This window comes from Danio rerio, chromosome 9 (genome assembly GCF_052040795.2).
Source record: "Danio rerio strain M-AB ecotype USA chromosome 9, GRCz13ab, whole genome shotgun sequence".
In the NCBI taxonomy this organism is placed as follows: domain Eukaryota; kingdom Metazoa; phylum Chordata; class Actinopteri; order Cypriniformes; family Danionidae; genus Danio; species Danio rerio.
Genome location: NC_141029.1, coordinates 17,545,253 through 17,562,878, shown reverse-complemented (window position 1 = coordinate 17,562,878; position 17,626 = coordinate 17,545,253). Strand labels below are relative to the sequence as shown.

At 34.5% G+C, this 17,626-nt stretch overlaps 1 protein-coding gene across 2 annotated transcripts; it reads left to right on the top strand.

Moving 5' to 3' along the window:
- The first annotated feature begins 6,109 nt into the window (after positions 1–6,109).
- LOC147842305 (uncharacterized) lies at positions 6,110–13,611 on the top strand. 2 transcript variants are annotated; one of them, XM_087267649.1, is made up of 12 exons: positions 6,110–6,166; positions 6,298–6,343; positions 7,867–7,959; positions 8,034–8,198; positions 8,611–8,762; positions 8,858–8,994; positions 9,067–9,160; positions 9,323–9,646; positions 9,948–10,116; positions 10,250–10,371; positions 10,497–10,542; positions 10,793–13,611. In XM_087267649.1, the coding sequence occupies exons 3-12, from the start codon at positions 7,875–7,877 to the stop codon at positions 10,807–10,809; spliced, it is 1,311 nt and encodes a 436-aa protein (XP_087123775.1). In that variant the 5' UTR covers positions 6,110–6,166; positions 6,298–6,343; positions 7,867–7,874; the 3' UTR covers positions 10,810–13,611. The 2 variants fall into 2 exon arrangements, with proteins under 2 accessions (XP_087123775.1, XP_087123774.1); XM_087267648.1 differs by lacking the exon at positions 10,497–10,542.
- The last annotated feature ends 4,015 nt before the right edge of the window (positions 13,612–17,626 follow it).

The window sequence follows — 17,626 nt, the reverse complement described above, 5'->3', positions numbered from 1 at the left end:
AACAGTCTCAGCCACTAAAAATCATCATTCTTTTTATTTAAGATAACATTTCATGCACTGTTAAACATGTTAAAGCAAGTTGCAAGTGAAAATTTGTGTCTCTGACTGAGTTTGCATTACTGCTTATTTTAACCTCTCTGCTGGCTGAGAAAAGCTCATTTTCAAGGTCCAATACAGAAAGTAATAAAAACAGTCTCAGCCACTAAAAATCCTCATTGTTTTTATTTTATACAACATTTCATGCATTGTTAAACATGTTAAAGCAAGTTGCATGTGAAAATCTGTGTCTCTGACTGAATTTGCACTACAGTTTAATTTGACCTCTCTGCTGGCTGAGAAAAGCTCATTTTCAAAGTCCAATACAGAAAGTGATAAAAACAGTCTCAGCCACCAAAAATCATCATTCTTTTTATTTTAGACAACATTTCATGTACTGTTAAACATGTTAAAGCAAGTTGCAAGAGACAATCTGTGTCTCTGACTGAGTTTGCATTACTGTTTATTTTGACCTCTCTGCTGGCTGAGAAAAGCTCATTTTCAAGGTCCAATACAGAAAATGATAAAAACAGTCTCAGCCACTAAAAATCATCATTCTTTTTATTTTAGACAACATTTCATGTACTATTAAACATGTTAAAGCAAGTTGCAAGTGAAAATCTGTGTCTCTGACTGAGTTTGCATTACTGCTTTCTTTGACCTCTCTGCTGGCTGAGAAAAGCTCATTTTCAAGGTCCAGTACACAAAGTAATAAAAACGGTCTCAGCCACTAAAAATCATCATTATTTTTATTTTAGACAACATTTCATGCATTGTTAAACATGTTAAAGCAAGTTGCAAGTGAAAATCTGTGTCTCTGACTGAGTTTGCATTACTGCTTGATTTGGCCTCTCTGCTGGCTGGGAAAAGCTCATGTTCAAGGTCCAATACAGAAAGTAATAAAAACAGTCTCAGCCACTAAAAATCATCATTCTTTTTATTTTAGATAAACAGTCTCAGCCACTAAAAATCATCATTCTTTTTATTTTAGATAACATTTCATGCACTGTTAAACATGTTAAAGCAAGTTGCAAGTGAAAATCTGTGTCTCTGACTGAGTTTGCATTACTGCTTGATTTGACCTCTCTACTGGCTGGGAAAAGCTCATTTTCAAGGTAAAATACAGAAAGTAATAAAAACAGTCTCAGCCACTAAAAATCATCATTCTTTTTATTTTAGATAACATTTCATGCACTGTTAAACATGTTAAAGCAAGTTGCAAGTGAAAATTTGTGTCTCTGACTGAGTTTGCATTACTGCTTTTTTTATTTAACCTCTCTGCTGGCTGAGAAAAGCTCATTTTCCAGGTCCAATACAGAAAGTGATAAAAACAGTCTCAGCCACTAAAAATCCTCATTGTTTTTATTTTAGACAACATTTCATGCATTGTTAAACATGTTAAAGCAAGTTGCATGTGAAAATCTGTGTCTCTGACTGAATTTGCACTACAGTTTATTTTGACCTCTCTGCTGGCTGAGAAAAGCTCATTTTCAAAGTCCAATACAGAAAGTGATAAAAACAGTCTCAGCCACTAAAAATCATCATTCTTTTTATTTTAGACAACATTTCATGTACTGTTAAACATGTTAAAGCAAGTTGCAAGAGACAATCTGTGTCTCTGACTGAGTTTGCATTACTGCTTAATTTGACCTCTCTGCTGGCTGGGAAAATCTCATTTTCAAGGTCCAATACAGAAAGTGATAAAAACAGTCTCAGCCACTAAAAATCATCATTCTATTTATTTTAGATAACATTTCATGCACTGTTAAACATGTTAAAGCAAGTTGCAAGTGAAAATCTGTGTCTCTGACTGAGTTTGCATTACTGCTTATTTTGACCTCTCTGCTGGCTGAGAAAAGCTCATTTTCAAGGTCCAGTACACAAAGTAATAAAAACAGTCTCAGCCACTAAAAATCATCATTGTTTTTATTTTAGACAACATTTCATGCATTGTTAAACATGTTAAAGCAAGTTGCATGTGAAAAACTGTGTCTCTGACTGAATTTGCACTACAGTTTATTTTGACCTCTCTGCTGGCTGAGAAAAGCTCATTTTCAAAGTCCAATACAGAAAGTGATAAAAACAGTCTTAGCCACTAAAAATCATCATTATTTTTATTTTAGACAACATTTCATGCATTGTTAAACATGTTAAAGCAAGTTGCATGTGAAAATCTGTGTCTCTGACTGAATTTGCATTACTGTTTATTTTGACCTCTCTGCTGGCTGAGAAAAGCTCATTTTCAAGGTCCAATACAGAAAATGATAAAAACAGTCTCAGCCACTAAAAATCATCATTCTTTTTATTTTAGATAACATTTCATGCACTGTTAAACATGTTAAAGCAAGTTACAAGTGAAAATCTGTGTCTCTGACTGAGTTTGCATTACTGCTTGATTTGACCTCTCTACTATCTGGGAAAAGCTCATTTTCAAGGTAAAATACAGAAAGTAATAAAAACAGTCTCAGCCACTAAAAATCCTCATTGTTTTTTTTTTTAGACAACATTTCATGCATTGTTAAACATGTTAAAGCAAGTTGCATGTGAAAATCTGTGTCTCTGACTGAATTTGCACTACAGTTTATTTTGACCTCTCTGCTGGCTGAGAAAAGCTCATTTTCAAAGTCCAATACAGAAAGTGATAAAAACAGTCTCAGCCACTAAAAATCATCATTCTTTTTATTTTAGACAACATTTCATGTACTGTTAAACATGTTAAAGCAAGTTGCAAGAGACAATCTGTGTCTCTGACTGAGTTTGCATTACTGCTTAATTTGACCTCTCTGCTGGCTGGGAAAATCTCATTTTCAAGGTCCAATACAGAAAGTGATAAAAACAGTCTCAGCCACTAAAAATCATCATTCTATTTATTTTAGATAACATTTCATGCACTGTTAAACATGTTAAAGCAAGTTGCAAGTGAAAATCTGTGTCTCTGACTGAGTTTGCATTACTGCTTATTTTGACCTCTGTGCTGGCTGAGAAAAGCTCATTTTCAAGGTCCAGTACACAAAGTAATAAAAACAGTCTCAGCCACTAAAAATCATCATTGTTTTTATTTTAGACAACATTTCATGCATTGTTAAACATGTTAAAGCAAGTTGCATGTGAAAATCTGTGTCTCTGACTGAATTTGCACTACAGTTTATTTTGACCTCTCTGCTGGCTGAGAAAAGCTCATTTTCAAAGTCCAATACAGAAAGTGATAAAAACAGTCTTAGCCACTAAAAATCATCATTCTTTTTATTTTAGACAACATTTCATGTACTGTTTAACATGTTAAAGCAAGTTGCAAGTGACAATCTGTGTCTCTGACTGAGTTTGCATTACGGCTTAATTTGACCTCTCTGCTGGCTGGGAAAATCTCATTTTCAAGGTCCAATACAGAAAGTGATAAAAACAGTCTCAGCCACTAAAAATCATCCTTCTTTTTATTTTAGATAACATTTCATGCACTGTTAAACATGTTAAAGCAAGTTGCAAGTGAAAATCTGTGTCTCTGACTGAGTTTGCATTACTGCTTATTTTGACCTCTCTGCTGGCTAAGAAAAGCTCATTTTCAAGGTCCAGTACACGAAGTAATTAAAACAGTCTCAGCCACTAAAAATCATCATTCTTTTTATTTTAGATAAACAGTCTCAGCCACTAAAAATTATCATTCTTTTTATTTTAGATAACATTTCATGCACTGTTAAAAATGTTAAAGCAAGTTGCAAGTTAAAATCTGTGTCTCTGACTGAGTTTGCATTACTGCTTATTTTGACTCTCCTGGCTGAGAAAAGCTCATTTTCAAGGTCCAGTACACAAAGTAATAAAAACCGTCTTAGCCACTAAAAATCATCATTCTTTTTTATTTTAGATAACATTTCACGCACTGTTAAACGTGTTAAAGCAAGTTGCAAGTAAAAATCTGTGTCTCTGACTGAGTTTGCATTACTGCTGGATTTGACCTCTTTGCTGGCAGGGAATAGCTCATTTTCAAGGTCCAATACAGAAAGTGATAAAAAGTCTCAGCTACTAAAAATCATCATTCTTTTTATTTTAGACAACATTTCATGCACTGATAAACATGTTAAAGCAAGTTGCAAGTAAAAATCTTTGTCTCTGACTGAGTTTGCATTACTGCTTATTTTGACCTCTCTGCTGGCTGAGAAAAGCTCATTTTCAAGGTCCAATCCAGAAAGTGATAAAAACAGTCTCAGCCACTAAAAATCATCATTCTTTTTATTTTAGATAACAATTCATGCACAGTTAAACATGTTAAAGCAAGTTGCACGTAAAAATCTGTGTCTCTGACTGAGTTTGCATTACTGCTTGATTTGACCTCTCTGCTGGCTGAGAAAAGCTCATTTTCAAGGTCCAATACAGAAAGTTATAAAAACAGTCTCAGCCACTTAAAATCATCATTCTTTTTATTTTAGACAACATTTTATGTACTGTTAAACATGTTAAAGCAAGTTGCAAGTGAAAATCTGTGTCTCTAGCTGAGTTTGCATTACTGCTTGATTTGACCTCTCTGCTGGCTGAGAAAAGCTCATTTTCAAGGTCCAATACAGAAAGTTATAAAAACAGTCTCAGCCACTAAAAATCATCCTTCTTTTTATTTTAGATAACATTTCATGCACTGTTAAACATGTTAAAGCAAGTTGCAAGTGAAAATCTGTGTCTCTGACTGAGTTTGCATTACTGCTTATTTTGACCTCTCTGCTGGCTAAGAAAAGCTCATTTTCAAGGTCCAGTACACAAAGTAATAAAAACAGTCTCAGCCACTAAAAATCATCATTCTTTTTATTTTAGATAAACAGTCTCAGCCACTAAAACTTATCATTCTTTTTATTTTAGATAACATTTCATGCACTGTTAAAAATGTTAAAGCAAGTTGCAAGTTAAAATCTGTGTCTCTGACTGAGTTTGCATTACTGCTTATTTTGACCTCTCTGCTGGCTGAGAAAAGCTCATTTTCAAGGTCCAGTACACAAAGTAATAAAAACAGTCTCAGCCACTAAAAATCATCATTCTTTTTTATTTTAGATAACATTTCATGCACTGTTAAACGTGTTAAAGCAAGTTGCAAGTAAAAATCTGTGTCTCTGACTGAGTTTGCATTACTGCTTGATTTGACCTCTCTGCTGGCAGGGAATAGCTCATTTTCAAGGTCCAATACAGAAAGTGATAAAAAGTCTCAGCTACTAAAAATCATCATTCTTTTTATTTTAGACAACATTTCATGCACTGATAAACATGTTAAAGCAAGTTGCAAGTGAAAATCTTTGTCTCTGACTGAGTTTGCATTACTGCTTATTTTGACCTCTCTGCTGGCTGAGAAAAGCTCATTTTCAAGGTCCAATCTTGAAAGTGATAAAAACAGTCTCAGCCACTAAAAATCATCATTCTTTTTATTTTGGACAACATTTCATGCACTGTTAAACACGTTAAAGCAAGTTGCAAGTGAAAATCTGTGTCTCTGCCTGTGTTTGCATTACTGCTTATTTTGATCTCTTTGCTGGCTGAGAAAAGCTCATTTTCAAGGTCCAATACAGAAAGTTATAAAAACACTCTCAGCTACTAAAAATCATCATTCTTTTTATTTTAGACAACATTTCATGCATTGTTAAACATGTTAAAGCAAGTTGCAAGTAAAAATCTTTGTCTCTGACTGAGTTTGCATTACTGCTTATTTTGACCTCTCTGCTTTCTGAGAAAAGCTAATTTTCAAGGTCCAATACAGAAAGTAATAAAAACAGTCTCAGCCACTAAAAATCATCATTCTTTTTATTTTAGATAACAATTCATGCACAGTTAAACATGTTAAAGCAAGTTGCAAGTAAAAATCTGTGTCTCTGACTGAGTTTGCATTACTGCTTGATTTGACCTCTCTGCACAGCAAAATTTCCAGTGTTGTTTTGAGTTGTTTTTAAGGTGTTAAATTTTTTGAGTTAAAAAGTGTTACTTGTTGAGTTGATTTACATGGCATAAACACCTGCAGTGTAACTCTGTGGTCAGAGTATGTGTTATTACAGCGAGTTGATATAATTGACACTAGATAAGTGCTATTTTCATTTCCGGTCGCTTCACTTTACTTCCTTTTTGATTAATGGCGGACAGCACATGGAGAGCAGTTTTCAAACAGGTATACAATTTATTTAATCACAAATATTCAATACAATTCTACACTTGCTTCATGTTTAACTAGCTATTGTACATTTTTTAACCGGGTTTTCAAGTTCTAATTTTAACCACTTGTCAATTTTTACACGACAGACAATCACGGGAGCCACGAGACAAGTTGGTTAGCAGGAAAATAAAGGTAAAGACAAACATTTAACAGTTTGAACCAGTGTTTGCATTTGATTCGGGGTTTTGCGTTGTTAGAAATTTGCGGTTATACTTAATTTAACCTGATAATTTAACTGTCATCGCGTTTCCCTTTGTTGTGGCTAGCCTACGTGCGCTAGAAATGAACGCAGAATGGCCAGATGAGCATTTAACGTTAGCACCGTTAATCTTACATTCTCCAAACCTATGTAGTTTAGAATTTAACTTTCTAAAAAAATAGCTGTAAAGCGGCGTCTGTGAAGGCTTAGTTGAACTTCATAGCTTCGGTGTAACAAGTTAATGAACTAAATTATTCATGTTCAGTGATTTGTGGCGCGAGCCGCATGGAGTCGCGGGCAGCATGCACTCGCTTTCTTTTGTTCTTTTACATGAAACAGCGAATATACGTTTCAAGTGAACAGATCTGATTTTCATATTACATTTAAAACATGTAAAAATAGACTCGCTGTAAAAACAGAGGTTATTGTTAGCAAGAGGGGTAACGTTAGCCGGATTACAAATGAATCTTTTAAACCGGCTCATATTAGTGAACCGATCGAATCAGTTCAATTAATCGAACGGAATCATTTAAAACGGCTCGCTTATTCGGTAACATTGAAAACTTATCCACAAATCGCTCTCTTTATAACCTGTCTGAGACTCTGTCTGATTCAAAGTAAAATTGTATTTCGATTTGTACGCAAAAATACAGTCGCTGTAAAAGAGTTAGTCTCGATTGTTAGCAAGAGGGGATAGCCGATGATGCATAAATGAGTCTTTTCAACCGGTCGATTCAGTTCACTTAACCGAACTGAATCATTTGAACGGCTCGCTTTTTCAAGTAAACACAAATCCACAAATTGCTTACTTTATAACCTGTCTGACACGCCGTCTGGTTGAAGGTAAAACAGTATTTCGATTTATTCAGTCACTGTAACAATACACTGACAGAACTGTTGTGTAAAGGACTGATAATGATGAGCACGAGTCGAATAGTGATATCTTCGCCATAAGAGGAAGCTAAGCTCCAGTGAGAACGATCGAAGCAGCTAAACTCAGAAGAGACGAACGGGAGACACCGGTTTTCGATTTTAAGGTAGTCGCATAGTATAAATATGCAAAAGTGGTGCTGTTCAATATAATATTACATTGTATGAAGACCTGACATTTGTAAGTAGAACTGTAAGAACTCCTTAAAGTTAGACTTAACATTGTTATTCTCGTGTTTTTAATCAATGTGCTTTTGTAGACGTAACTTATAATTCTTCTATACTACTACTTTGCTAACTATAATGTCTAACTATACATTGTATTCAAAACCCTCAATACAAAAACTAAAACAAAAATCAATCAAAAAATTGAATGTGATTAAAAAACTTATGTGTTCTCTATGTACTAATTATAATAACACCAGCTTCTATATCACATTGAAATAAAAGTGATTTAATTTTACTAATGTCTAGTTTGTGAGATGGGTTCTCTTGATTAATTAAGTGATATATGTATTTTATACAGCTTCCATCATGTTGGTGAAAGTTCAATATCAAGGAGTGAAAAAATATGTAAAATTGCTTACTGATTTTACATTCCAATATTTTATCAGTGAAGGTAAGTTTAAAATTGTGCAGTTCAGAAATGTGCTTATTAAAGTTTTGAGTCTATAATTTATTTATTTATTTCAGTGAAAAGCAAATTTGGATTACCAACAACTGCAGATCTTCAAGTTTTTGATGACACGGACACTAATGTAGAAGAGGACATCTTCCACGAGTTAATGGAAAGCAGTCCACATGTATGCTTAACTGTAAGATGCTTGGAAGAAAATATGTCTGCTGGCCTGCCTGAGGGTAAATATTCAATTAAATTATGGACATTCTTTAAAGCCCTCTATTTTGCAATATTATAGTTTAGAACAGGGAAAATTAAGTAGAAAGACTTAAAAGAGAACTGTAAAACCCATAGAAGAGCCTACTGTACAGTGAATTGTGTACAGAAATTAAGGGTTTTTATATATTTCTTGAATATTGTCACGCATTTGTCTGGTTTAATATTTGAACCTAACAGTGAGTTCACATTATGCCGAGTGATGAAAAGTTGGTCAAAATAGTCTGTCTAAAAAGGAAGAAAACATTTAGAATGATTGTACAGTAAAGGCTATTTGTAAAGCGCTGTTTAATAACATAGAAATAAAAGGTATATTGATTTAAGGAAATATAAAAGAAATATACTGTAAAGGGTAATTTATAATTTTTTTTTCAGTGATTTCACCCACAAGATCATCAACAGCCAGCACATGTACTGATACAGTTTCAATCTCTTCTACGTATCATGATGATCCAGAGCAACCAATGCAGAATCAAATGACAAGGGCCAGCAGGTGCTTGATGGTAGATGCTGAAAGGGCAAAACGGGTATATGCATATGTTGTTTGTTATAGTTAATTTGGTGATATAAAAATTCACTTTTATTATTTCACAAATATTACATTTTGTGGTCACTTTATCAGATTGTCCAAGATGCTTTGGAAAAGCAATCTGGTGGTGATGAAGTGCTTGATGAATACAAGGCCACAAAAACTTTAAAGCACAGCACTAGACGGCAACTGGTTAATATTGTTGTCAGTCACATGACAGAGATTCATGGGTAAGATTTCATTAAAACATTGTTTTAGCAGGTTAAGTACTGTCCTTAATCAAGTATTTTACTGATTTTTAGGAGAATTCCCACCCGCAAGCAACGGGAGACTTATGCCTTGGGTATTATTTCTCTCTTTCCCAGCCTGAGAGACCCGTTTTCAGCAAAAGGCTATGTAAGAATTTGTCTTAGTATACTTAACACAAACATGTTCGTCTGTTTTAATTATTTAAAGGTTTGTGGCTTTTTTTATTTAGTGTTTTATGTCATACAGTTAAATGTTGTATTATATATTAAGATTATACACATCTTAAATGTTTTTTCTTGTCTCTTACAGGAACATTTCTACGATCCGGAAAAGGGAACAGGTTTCATTGCCTGGCGCCTTAAAACTTTATCAAGGAAGAACCCAAAACGTGTTCGCTTGGAGGTATCTGAAGTTGGAGGACCAAGTCTCAAACGAAGGATAGACACTGGGCAACAACTTGAAGGGGATGCATGCAGGGAGGCAATTTCTTTTTTTGTCCACACAGCTGATGAAAGTGAAGTTTTGCTAAAAATGAAGGAAACCTTTAAGCATAGACAAGAACTGGTGCATGATCCTAAAAAATCAGCTGACATCCTCAACATCTTTCCAAGATTTTTGGATGTGAAAGGATTGGTAAATATGAATTATTTTTTGGTTTTAAATGTGTTTGTGTGTTAATGAGTGTTTATATATATTTTTATCAAGTGTAAATAATTAATTCTGCACATTATTACTATTTGGCCTTAGTCACAGATTTGATACATGCTAACACTTACCCCTTAAACATCATTGTAGTAGTTTTCAGAACTACGTCAAAAACATTTACATTTGTGCATGATCATGACTTATAAGTTTATCAAGCAACAAAAAAATCTTTGGTGTTAGAATCTAAAGTGTGACGAGTCAGCTTCTAATCTAATATCTTCTTCTATAGATAAATCAAGACTTTGGTTTGCTGTTCAATGCTGAAACATCCAACAAGTTGCTTGAGAGATGGGAGACCTCATTTAAGCACAAGATCATCAATGAGGCCAAATCTCTAACTTCAACTGCAGAAATTCGTGGTCTTATCAATTCAACAGAGGGACAAGGATCTGAAAATGGTACAATTTGAGGATTTTGTAGTTTAAATTTGCTTTAGTTTTTTTTTTTTTGTATTTGGGGGCCTTAAGAACATATGTGTGCATGTTGTATTGTAATATTAATGTCTTATTTGTTTTACTATCATTAATTCAGACTGGGATAGTGATATGTCAGCTGTCCTACTCCTGTTGCATCTCCTACCTCCTTCTTCAGGGAGAAAGAGGACTAAGATTAGTCCAACAGAGGCCGTTGAAAGACTTGTGCATTTCCATAAGGTAAAATTCACAAGACTTTAAGTCTTTTAATTGTTATTTTTAGTTTTGTTAACCATAATGTCACACTTACATTTTTTTAAACTTATAAAAATGTGTGCATTCACTTAAATGCTGTTAACTTGCAGCACTTGGATTTTTACACAATTCTTCGTTTAGATTGTGATGAAGAAAGTAAGTTATATCTTGGATTGACTTGGTGTATTCAAATCTTTTTTTAATTCTTTGTGGTAAAAAATAACTAATTTCGTTTCACACTACTACACAATGAGGGATATGGAGACTTTTTTTATTTTTGCACTTTGGGTGAAGTTTTTTTTTGTGGTTTGGTTTTATATTTAGTGTGTTTTTTTATTAACAAAAGTTGAATGAAAATATCCTAACTGGTTTCCTGCATTTATTGTTGTTTTTTGTTTTAATGCAGTCTTGCACCAGTATTGAAGGCCATCTAAGTAAGAGGGAAGGCCACCAGCCATATCTACTTGGAACAGGAAGGATCAAGGGGAGGATCGACAATTTCTATGTGGTTATGGACAAACATCTCATTCCTTGTGCAGGAACCAGCTCCTTGAGTGCCGTTGATGAACTCTTTAAAATCCACTACGTGTTCAACTTGACGTATGAGGAAGCACTTGTCAACATCTTCACCTTTTTGCACACTACAGTCTACAACATTGATGTTGGACTTACCAGCGAGTCACCCAGGGTAAAAGAACTGCGTGCAAAGATTTTAAACTAAATGTTAAAGTGTTTTTGTTGCCAAAGCTTGCATGCAAGCAGCACCTCTTTAATTTCTCATTTAAGACTCTCACACAGTTTTTATCCTTCACTGAAGTTTAAGTTGTTATGTGCACAGGAAGGCTGTTGTCGACAGTTCTGTACATACTCTGGTTTTCGAAAGCATTTGAACAGCACTCATGTTACTGATGTTAGTGCAGCATGTAATTCACCTTCCAGTGAAATGTTAGCACAAAATGTTTGTCCCGATCAATCAAGTTCTTTGTTTGTTGGAGAGAGTGATTCCCAAGTTGATCTCATTGAGACTGTTGAGAATAATTTCACTGTTTCAAGGAGAGAGACGGCAGATATATGTGCATCTATTGTGGCCAAACTACAGTGCAGCGGAGTAGCCAATAGCTTGGTAGCATCGGTTGTTTCAGAGCTTGAGGAACTCACCACAGAACTACATAACCAAACTCGTCAAGATGTAATGTCTGTAATTCCTCTTAATAACCCTGACAGATCAGCAGTCGAAAATAGTATGGATAACTTTGAAAACCCCTTTACTCTGTTTAACACGGAAACTAAAAGAGCTAGTTATTTCACTGACAAATGGGGTGTTGTAGATCCTGTAGAAATTATGCTTGGCATGAGATATGACAATAGGAGAAACAAAACAACAGGATGTTATGATCAGGTCCCAGTAAAAGACACATATGTTTATGTCCCAATTTTGGAAACGCTGAAATTCATGTGTCAAAATGCAGATGTATGTAAACTGCTAAAGGAATTTACAGGAAGACAGACATCACATTTTGAAGACTTTTGTGATGGAAGTTACTTCCATAATCATCCATTGTTCTCTAAATATCCAAATGCCTTACAGATCCAGGTGTACTTTGACGAATTTGAAACCGCAAACCCTCTAGGCTCTAAACGTGGTGTACACAAAGTTGGTGCTCTTTATTTTGTAGTGAGAAATTTGCCCCCAAAAGTGAATTCAAGACTCATGAATATACATTTGATAGCGCTGTTTCATGCACAAGACCTGAAAAGGTATGGGTTTGATCCAATCCTGGAACCACTGATTCGAGACATAAAGATACTAGAGACAGATGGTATTGAATTGCCAATGTCCACAAGAAGAGTTTATGGCACAATATGTCAAGTCACTGGAGACAACTTGGGGATGCACTCAATCCTTGGTTTTACAGAATCTTTTAGTGGCCACTACTTTTGTCGTTTATGTTTGACTAAAAAAGATGATGTGCAGTTTGTTTACAGTGAGGATGATCATAGGGTTGTTTTGCGTGATCGTGCTGTTTATGAACAGCACTGCAGAGAGTTGGAATCTGACCCTCAACTCAAGTCAACACATGGCCTCAAAAGAACCTCAACACTGAATAGTTTACGGTATTTTCATGTGTGCCACAACTATTCTGTTGATGTGATGCATGATCTCCTTGAAGGAGTTGCACAATTTGAAATGAAACTGCTGTTTGAGAATCTGTCTGAAAAATTTGTAACCCAAAGTGAATTGCTGTCTAGGATATATTCATTTGACTATGGATATTTGGAGAGAAAAAATCGTCCTACAAAAGTGAACTTGGAGCACAGCGGAAATAGCATCGGACTTAATTCTATCCAGGCTCTTTGTCTCATCAAAAACATTCCATTACTATTTGGTGATGTTGTCCCTATTGGAGACAAGAATTGGCTTTTACTTTTGCTCTTACTTCAGATTTTAAATCTAGTGTTTTCCCCTAGCATTTCAGAAGGCATGACTGTTCTTTTAAAATATTTGATATCTGAACACCATGAATTATTCAAAGAGTTGTACCCACACAAAAACTTGCTGCCCAAACATCATTTTATGACGCATTACCCTGCCTGCATTCGAAAAATTGGTCCGTTAGTGCACATGTGGAGTATGAGGTTTGAGGCAAAACACAAAGTTTTTAAAAATATGTTAAAAAATTTCAAAAATGTTACAAAATCTCTCGCAAAAAATCATCAGATGTCAATTGGCTATCTTTGGGAAACAACTCCTTTAAACCAAGTTGAGTGTGGCCCAATGAAAAAATTCTGTTGGGATGAAATTGATGAAGGTGAGAAGTTGGCTAGAATGATGCAAAACCCCATAGAAACAAGCATGTGTTCCATGAACTGGGTTAAGATTGATGGGACTGAATATAGGCTGGACCTCCTTATATGCAATGAAATTGAGAATGAAATTCCTGTATTTAGTCAGATTCGGAAAATACTTTTAGTTAACAACACTGTATATTTCATTGCTGACAAGCTTTTGACAGAACATTTCTCAGAGCATCATCATGCATTTAAAGTACAGAGATACTGTGAGTTGGGTGAACTTATAAAAGCAAGTGAATTGAAGTTCTACAGGCCATTTGATCTGCAGAGTTCATATGGATCAGATAATAGTGAATATGTTGTACCTTTGTTTATGTTGGTTTAACTTACATTTAAGATGCATTGTTAAAAATAAAAAAAATTCAACTTGTACATTGTTTTGACTTTTTTTAAATGATCAATGCACTCTCCTGTTATGCAGAAAACAATTTATATGGCTAAAATACATTTAAATAAAAACCTAAGTCTATATGAACACTACAATGAACCTTATTTCTGTTAAAAAGGGCACTGTTAGTGTTAAGCTATTAACACTGAGAGTGTAGTTTTAACACATTAATTCCGTGCAAATATGGAAGGGGAGTTTAAAACGCCGTGTTAAATTAACACTAACAGTGCTTTTTTTTAACACTATGCAAGTGTAAAAAAGTTACTCTTTTTCAAGTGTAAATTTAACTCGATTTAGTGTGGACCTATATAAACACTGAAGAAGTGTTAATTTTCACACTTTGAGAGTGAAAATAACACTTCGAAATTTGCTGTGTGCTGGCTGAGAAAAGCTCATTTTCAAGGTCCAATACAGAAAGTTATAAAAACAGTCTCAGCCACTTAAAATCATCATTCTTTTTATTTTAGACAACATTTCATGTACTGTTAAACATGTTAAAGCAAGTTGCAAGTGAAAATCTGTGTCTCTAACTGAGTTTGCATTACTGCTTGATTTGACCTCTCTGCTGGCTGAGAAAAGCTCATTTTCAAGGTCCAATAAAGAAAGTGATAAAAACAGTCTCAGCCAATAAAAATCATCATTCTTTTTATTTTAGACAACATTTCATGCACAGTTAAACATGTTAAAGCAAGTTGCAAGTGAAAATCTGTGTCTCTGACTGTGTTTGCATTACTGCTTGATTTGACCTCTCTGCTGGCTGAGAAAAGCTCATTTTCAAGGTCCAATAAAGAAAGTGATAAAAACAGTCTCAGCCAATAAAAATCATCATTCTTTTTATTTTAGACAACATTTCATGCACTGTTAAATATGTAAAGCAAGTTGCAAGTGAAAATCTTTGTCTCTCACTCAGTTTGCATTACTGCTTGATTTGACCTCTCTGCTGGCTGGGAAAAGCTTATTTTCAATGTCCAATACAGAAAGTAATAAAAACAGTCCCAGCCACTAAAAACATCATTCTTTTTATTTTAGACAGCATTTCATGCACTGTTAAACATGTTAAAGCAAGTTGCAAGTGAAAATCTGTGTCTCTGACTGAGTTTGCATTACTGCTAATTTTGACCTCTCTACTGGCTGAGAAAAGCTCATTTTCAAGGTCCAATACAGAAAGTGTTAAAAACAGTCTCAGCCACTAAAAATCAGCATTATTTTTATTTTAGACAACATTTCATGCATTGTTAAACATGTTAAAGCAAGTTGCATGTGAAAATCTGTGTCTCTGACTGAATTTGCATTACTGTTTATTTTGACCTCTCTCCTGGCTGAGAAAAGCTCATTTTCAAGGTCCAATACAGAAAATGATAAAAACAGTCTCAGCCACTAAAAATCATCATTCTTTTTATTTTAGACAACATTTAATGTACTGTTAAACATGTTAAAGCAAGTTGCAAGTGAAAATCTGTGTCTCTGACTGAGTTTGCATTACTGCTTATTTTGACCTCTCTGCTGGCTGAGAAAAGCTCATTTTCAAGGTCCAGTACACAAAGTAATAAAAACGGTCTCAGCCACTAAAAATCATCATTATTTTTATTTTAGACAACATTTCATGCATTGTTAAACATGTTAAAGCAAGTTGCAAGTGAAAATCTGTGTCTCTGACTGAGTTTGCATTACTGCTTGATTTGGCCTCTCTGCTGGCTGGGAAAAGCTCATGTTCAAGGTCCAATACAGAAAGTAATAAAAACAGTCTCAGCCACTAAAAATCATCATTCTTTTTATTTTAGATAACATTTCATGCACAGTTAAACACGTTAAAGCAAGTAGCAAGTGAAAATCTGTGTCTCTGACTAAGTTTGCATTACTGCTTGATTTGACCTTTCTGCTGGCTGAAAACAACTAATTTTCAAGGTCCAATACAGAAAGTGATAAAAACAGTCTCAGCCACTAAAAATCATCATTCTTTTTATTTTAGATAACACTTCATGCACTGTTAAACATGTTAAAGCAAGTTGCAAGTGAAAATCTGTGTCTCTGACTGAGTTTGCATTACTGCTTGATTTGACCTCTCTGCTAGCTGAAAAAAGCTCATTTTCAAGGTCCAGTACAGAAAGTAATAAAAACAGTCTCAGCCACTAAAAATCATCATTATTTTTATTTTAGACAACATTTCATGCATTGTTAAACATGTTAAAGCAAGTTGCAAGTGAAAATCTGTGTCTCTGACTGAGTTTGCATTACTGCTTAATTTGGCCTCTCTGCTGGCTGGGAAAAGCTCATGTTCAAGGTCCAATACAGAAAGTGATAAAAACAGTCTCAACCACTAAAAATCATCATTCTTATTATTTTAGATAACATTTCATGTACTGTTAAACACGTTAAAGCAAGTAGCAAGTGAAAATCTGTGTCTCTGACTGAGTTTGCATTACTGCTTGATTTGACCTCTCTGCTGGCTGAAAAAAACTCATTTTCAAGGTCCAATACAGAAAGTGATAAAAACAGTCTCAGCCACTAAAAATCATCATTCTTTTTATTTTAGATAACATTTCATGCACTGTTAAACATGTTAAAGCAAGTTGCAAGTGAAAATCTGTGTCTCTGACTGAGTTTGCATTACTGCATATTTTGACCTCTCTGCTGGCTGAGAAAAGCTTATTTTCAAGGTCCAATACAAAAAGTGATAAAAACAGTTTCAGCCACTAAAAATCATCATTATTTTTATTTTAGACAACATTTCATGCATTGTTAAACATGTTAAAGCAACTTGCAAGTGAAAATCTGTGTCTCTGACTGAGTTTGCATTAATGCTTGATTTGACCTCTCTACTGGCTGGGAAAAGCTCATGTTCAAGGTAAAATACAGAAAGTAATAAAAACAGTCTCAGCCACTAAAAATCATCATTCTTTTGATTTTAGATAAACAGTCTCAGCCACTAAAAATCATCATTCTTTTTATTTTAGATAACATTTCATGCACTGTTAAACATGTTAAAGCAAGTTGCAAGTGAAAATCTGTGTCTCTGACTGAGTTTGCATTACTGCTTGATTTGACCTCTCTGCTGGCTGGGAACAGCTCATGTTCAAGGTCCAATACAGAAAGAGATAAAAACACTCTCAGCCACTAAAAATCATCATTCTTTTTATTTTAGATAACATTTCATGCACTGTTAAACATGTTAAAGCAAGTTGCAAGTAAAAATCTGTGTCTCTGACTGAGTTTGCATTACTGCTTGATTTGACCTCTCTGGCTGGGAAAAGCTCATTTTCAAGATAAAATACAGAAAGTAACAAAAACAGTCTCAGCCACTAAAAATCATCATTCTTTTTATTTTAGATAAACAGTCTCATGTCTCAGTCTCATATGATGACTAAAAATCATCATTCTTTTTATTTTAGACAACATTTCATGCACAGTTAAACATGTTAAAGCAAGTTGCAAGTGAAAATCTGTGTCTCTGACTGTGTTTGCATTACTGCTTGATTTGACCTCTCTGCTGGCTGAGAAAAGCTCATTTTCAAGGTCCAATAAAGAAAGTGATAAAAACAGTCTCAGCCAATAAAAATCATCATTCTTTTTATTTTAGACAACATTTCATGCACTGTTAAATATGTAAAGCAAGTTGCAAGTGAAAATCTGTGTCTCTGACTGAGTTTGCATTACTGCTTAATTTGGCCTCTCTGCTGGCTGGGAAAAGCTCATGTTCAAGGTCCAATACAGAAAGTGATAAAAACAGTCTCAACCACTAAAAATCATCATTCTTATTATTTTAGATAACATTTCATGTACTGTTAAACACGTTAAAGCAAGTAGCAAGTGAAAATCTGTGTCTCTGACTGAGTTTGCATTACTGCTTGATTTGACCTCTCTGCTGGCTGAAAAAAACTCATTTTCAAGGTCCAATACAGAAAGTGATAAAAACAGTCTCAGCCACTAAAAATCATCATTCTTTTTATTTTAGATAACATTTCATGCACTGTTAAACATGTTAAAGCAAGTTGCAAGTGA

Bases quoted from the DNA above. Each gene is read 5' to 3' on its own strand.
- LOC147842305 (XM_087267648.1), top strand. From the start codon at position 7,875: ATGTTGGTGAAAGTTCAATATCAAGGAGTGAAAAAATATGTAAAATTG. The intron at 8,199-8,610 runs GTAAATATTCAA...TTTTTTTTTCAG, and splicing joins GTCTGCTGGCCTGCCTGAGG to TGATTTCACCCACAAGATCA. The intron at 9,161-9,322 runs GTAAGAATTTGT...TGTCTCTTACAG, and splicing joins CGTTTTCAGCAAAAGGCTAT to GAACATTTCTACGATCCGGA.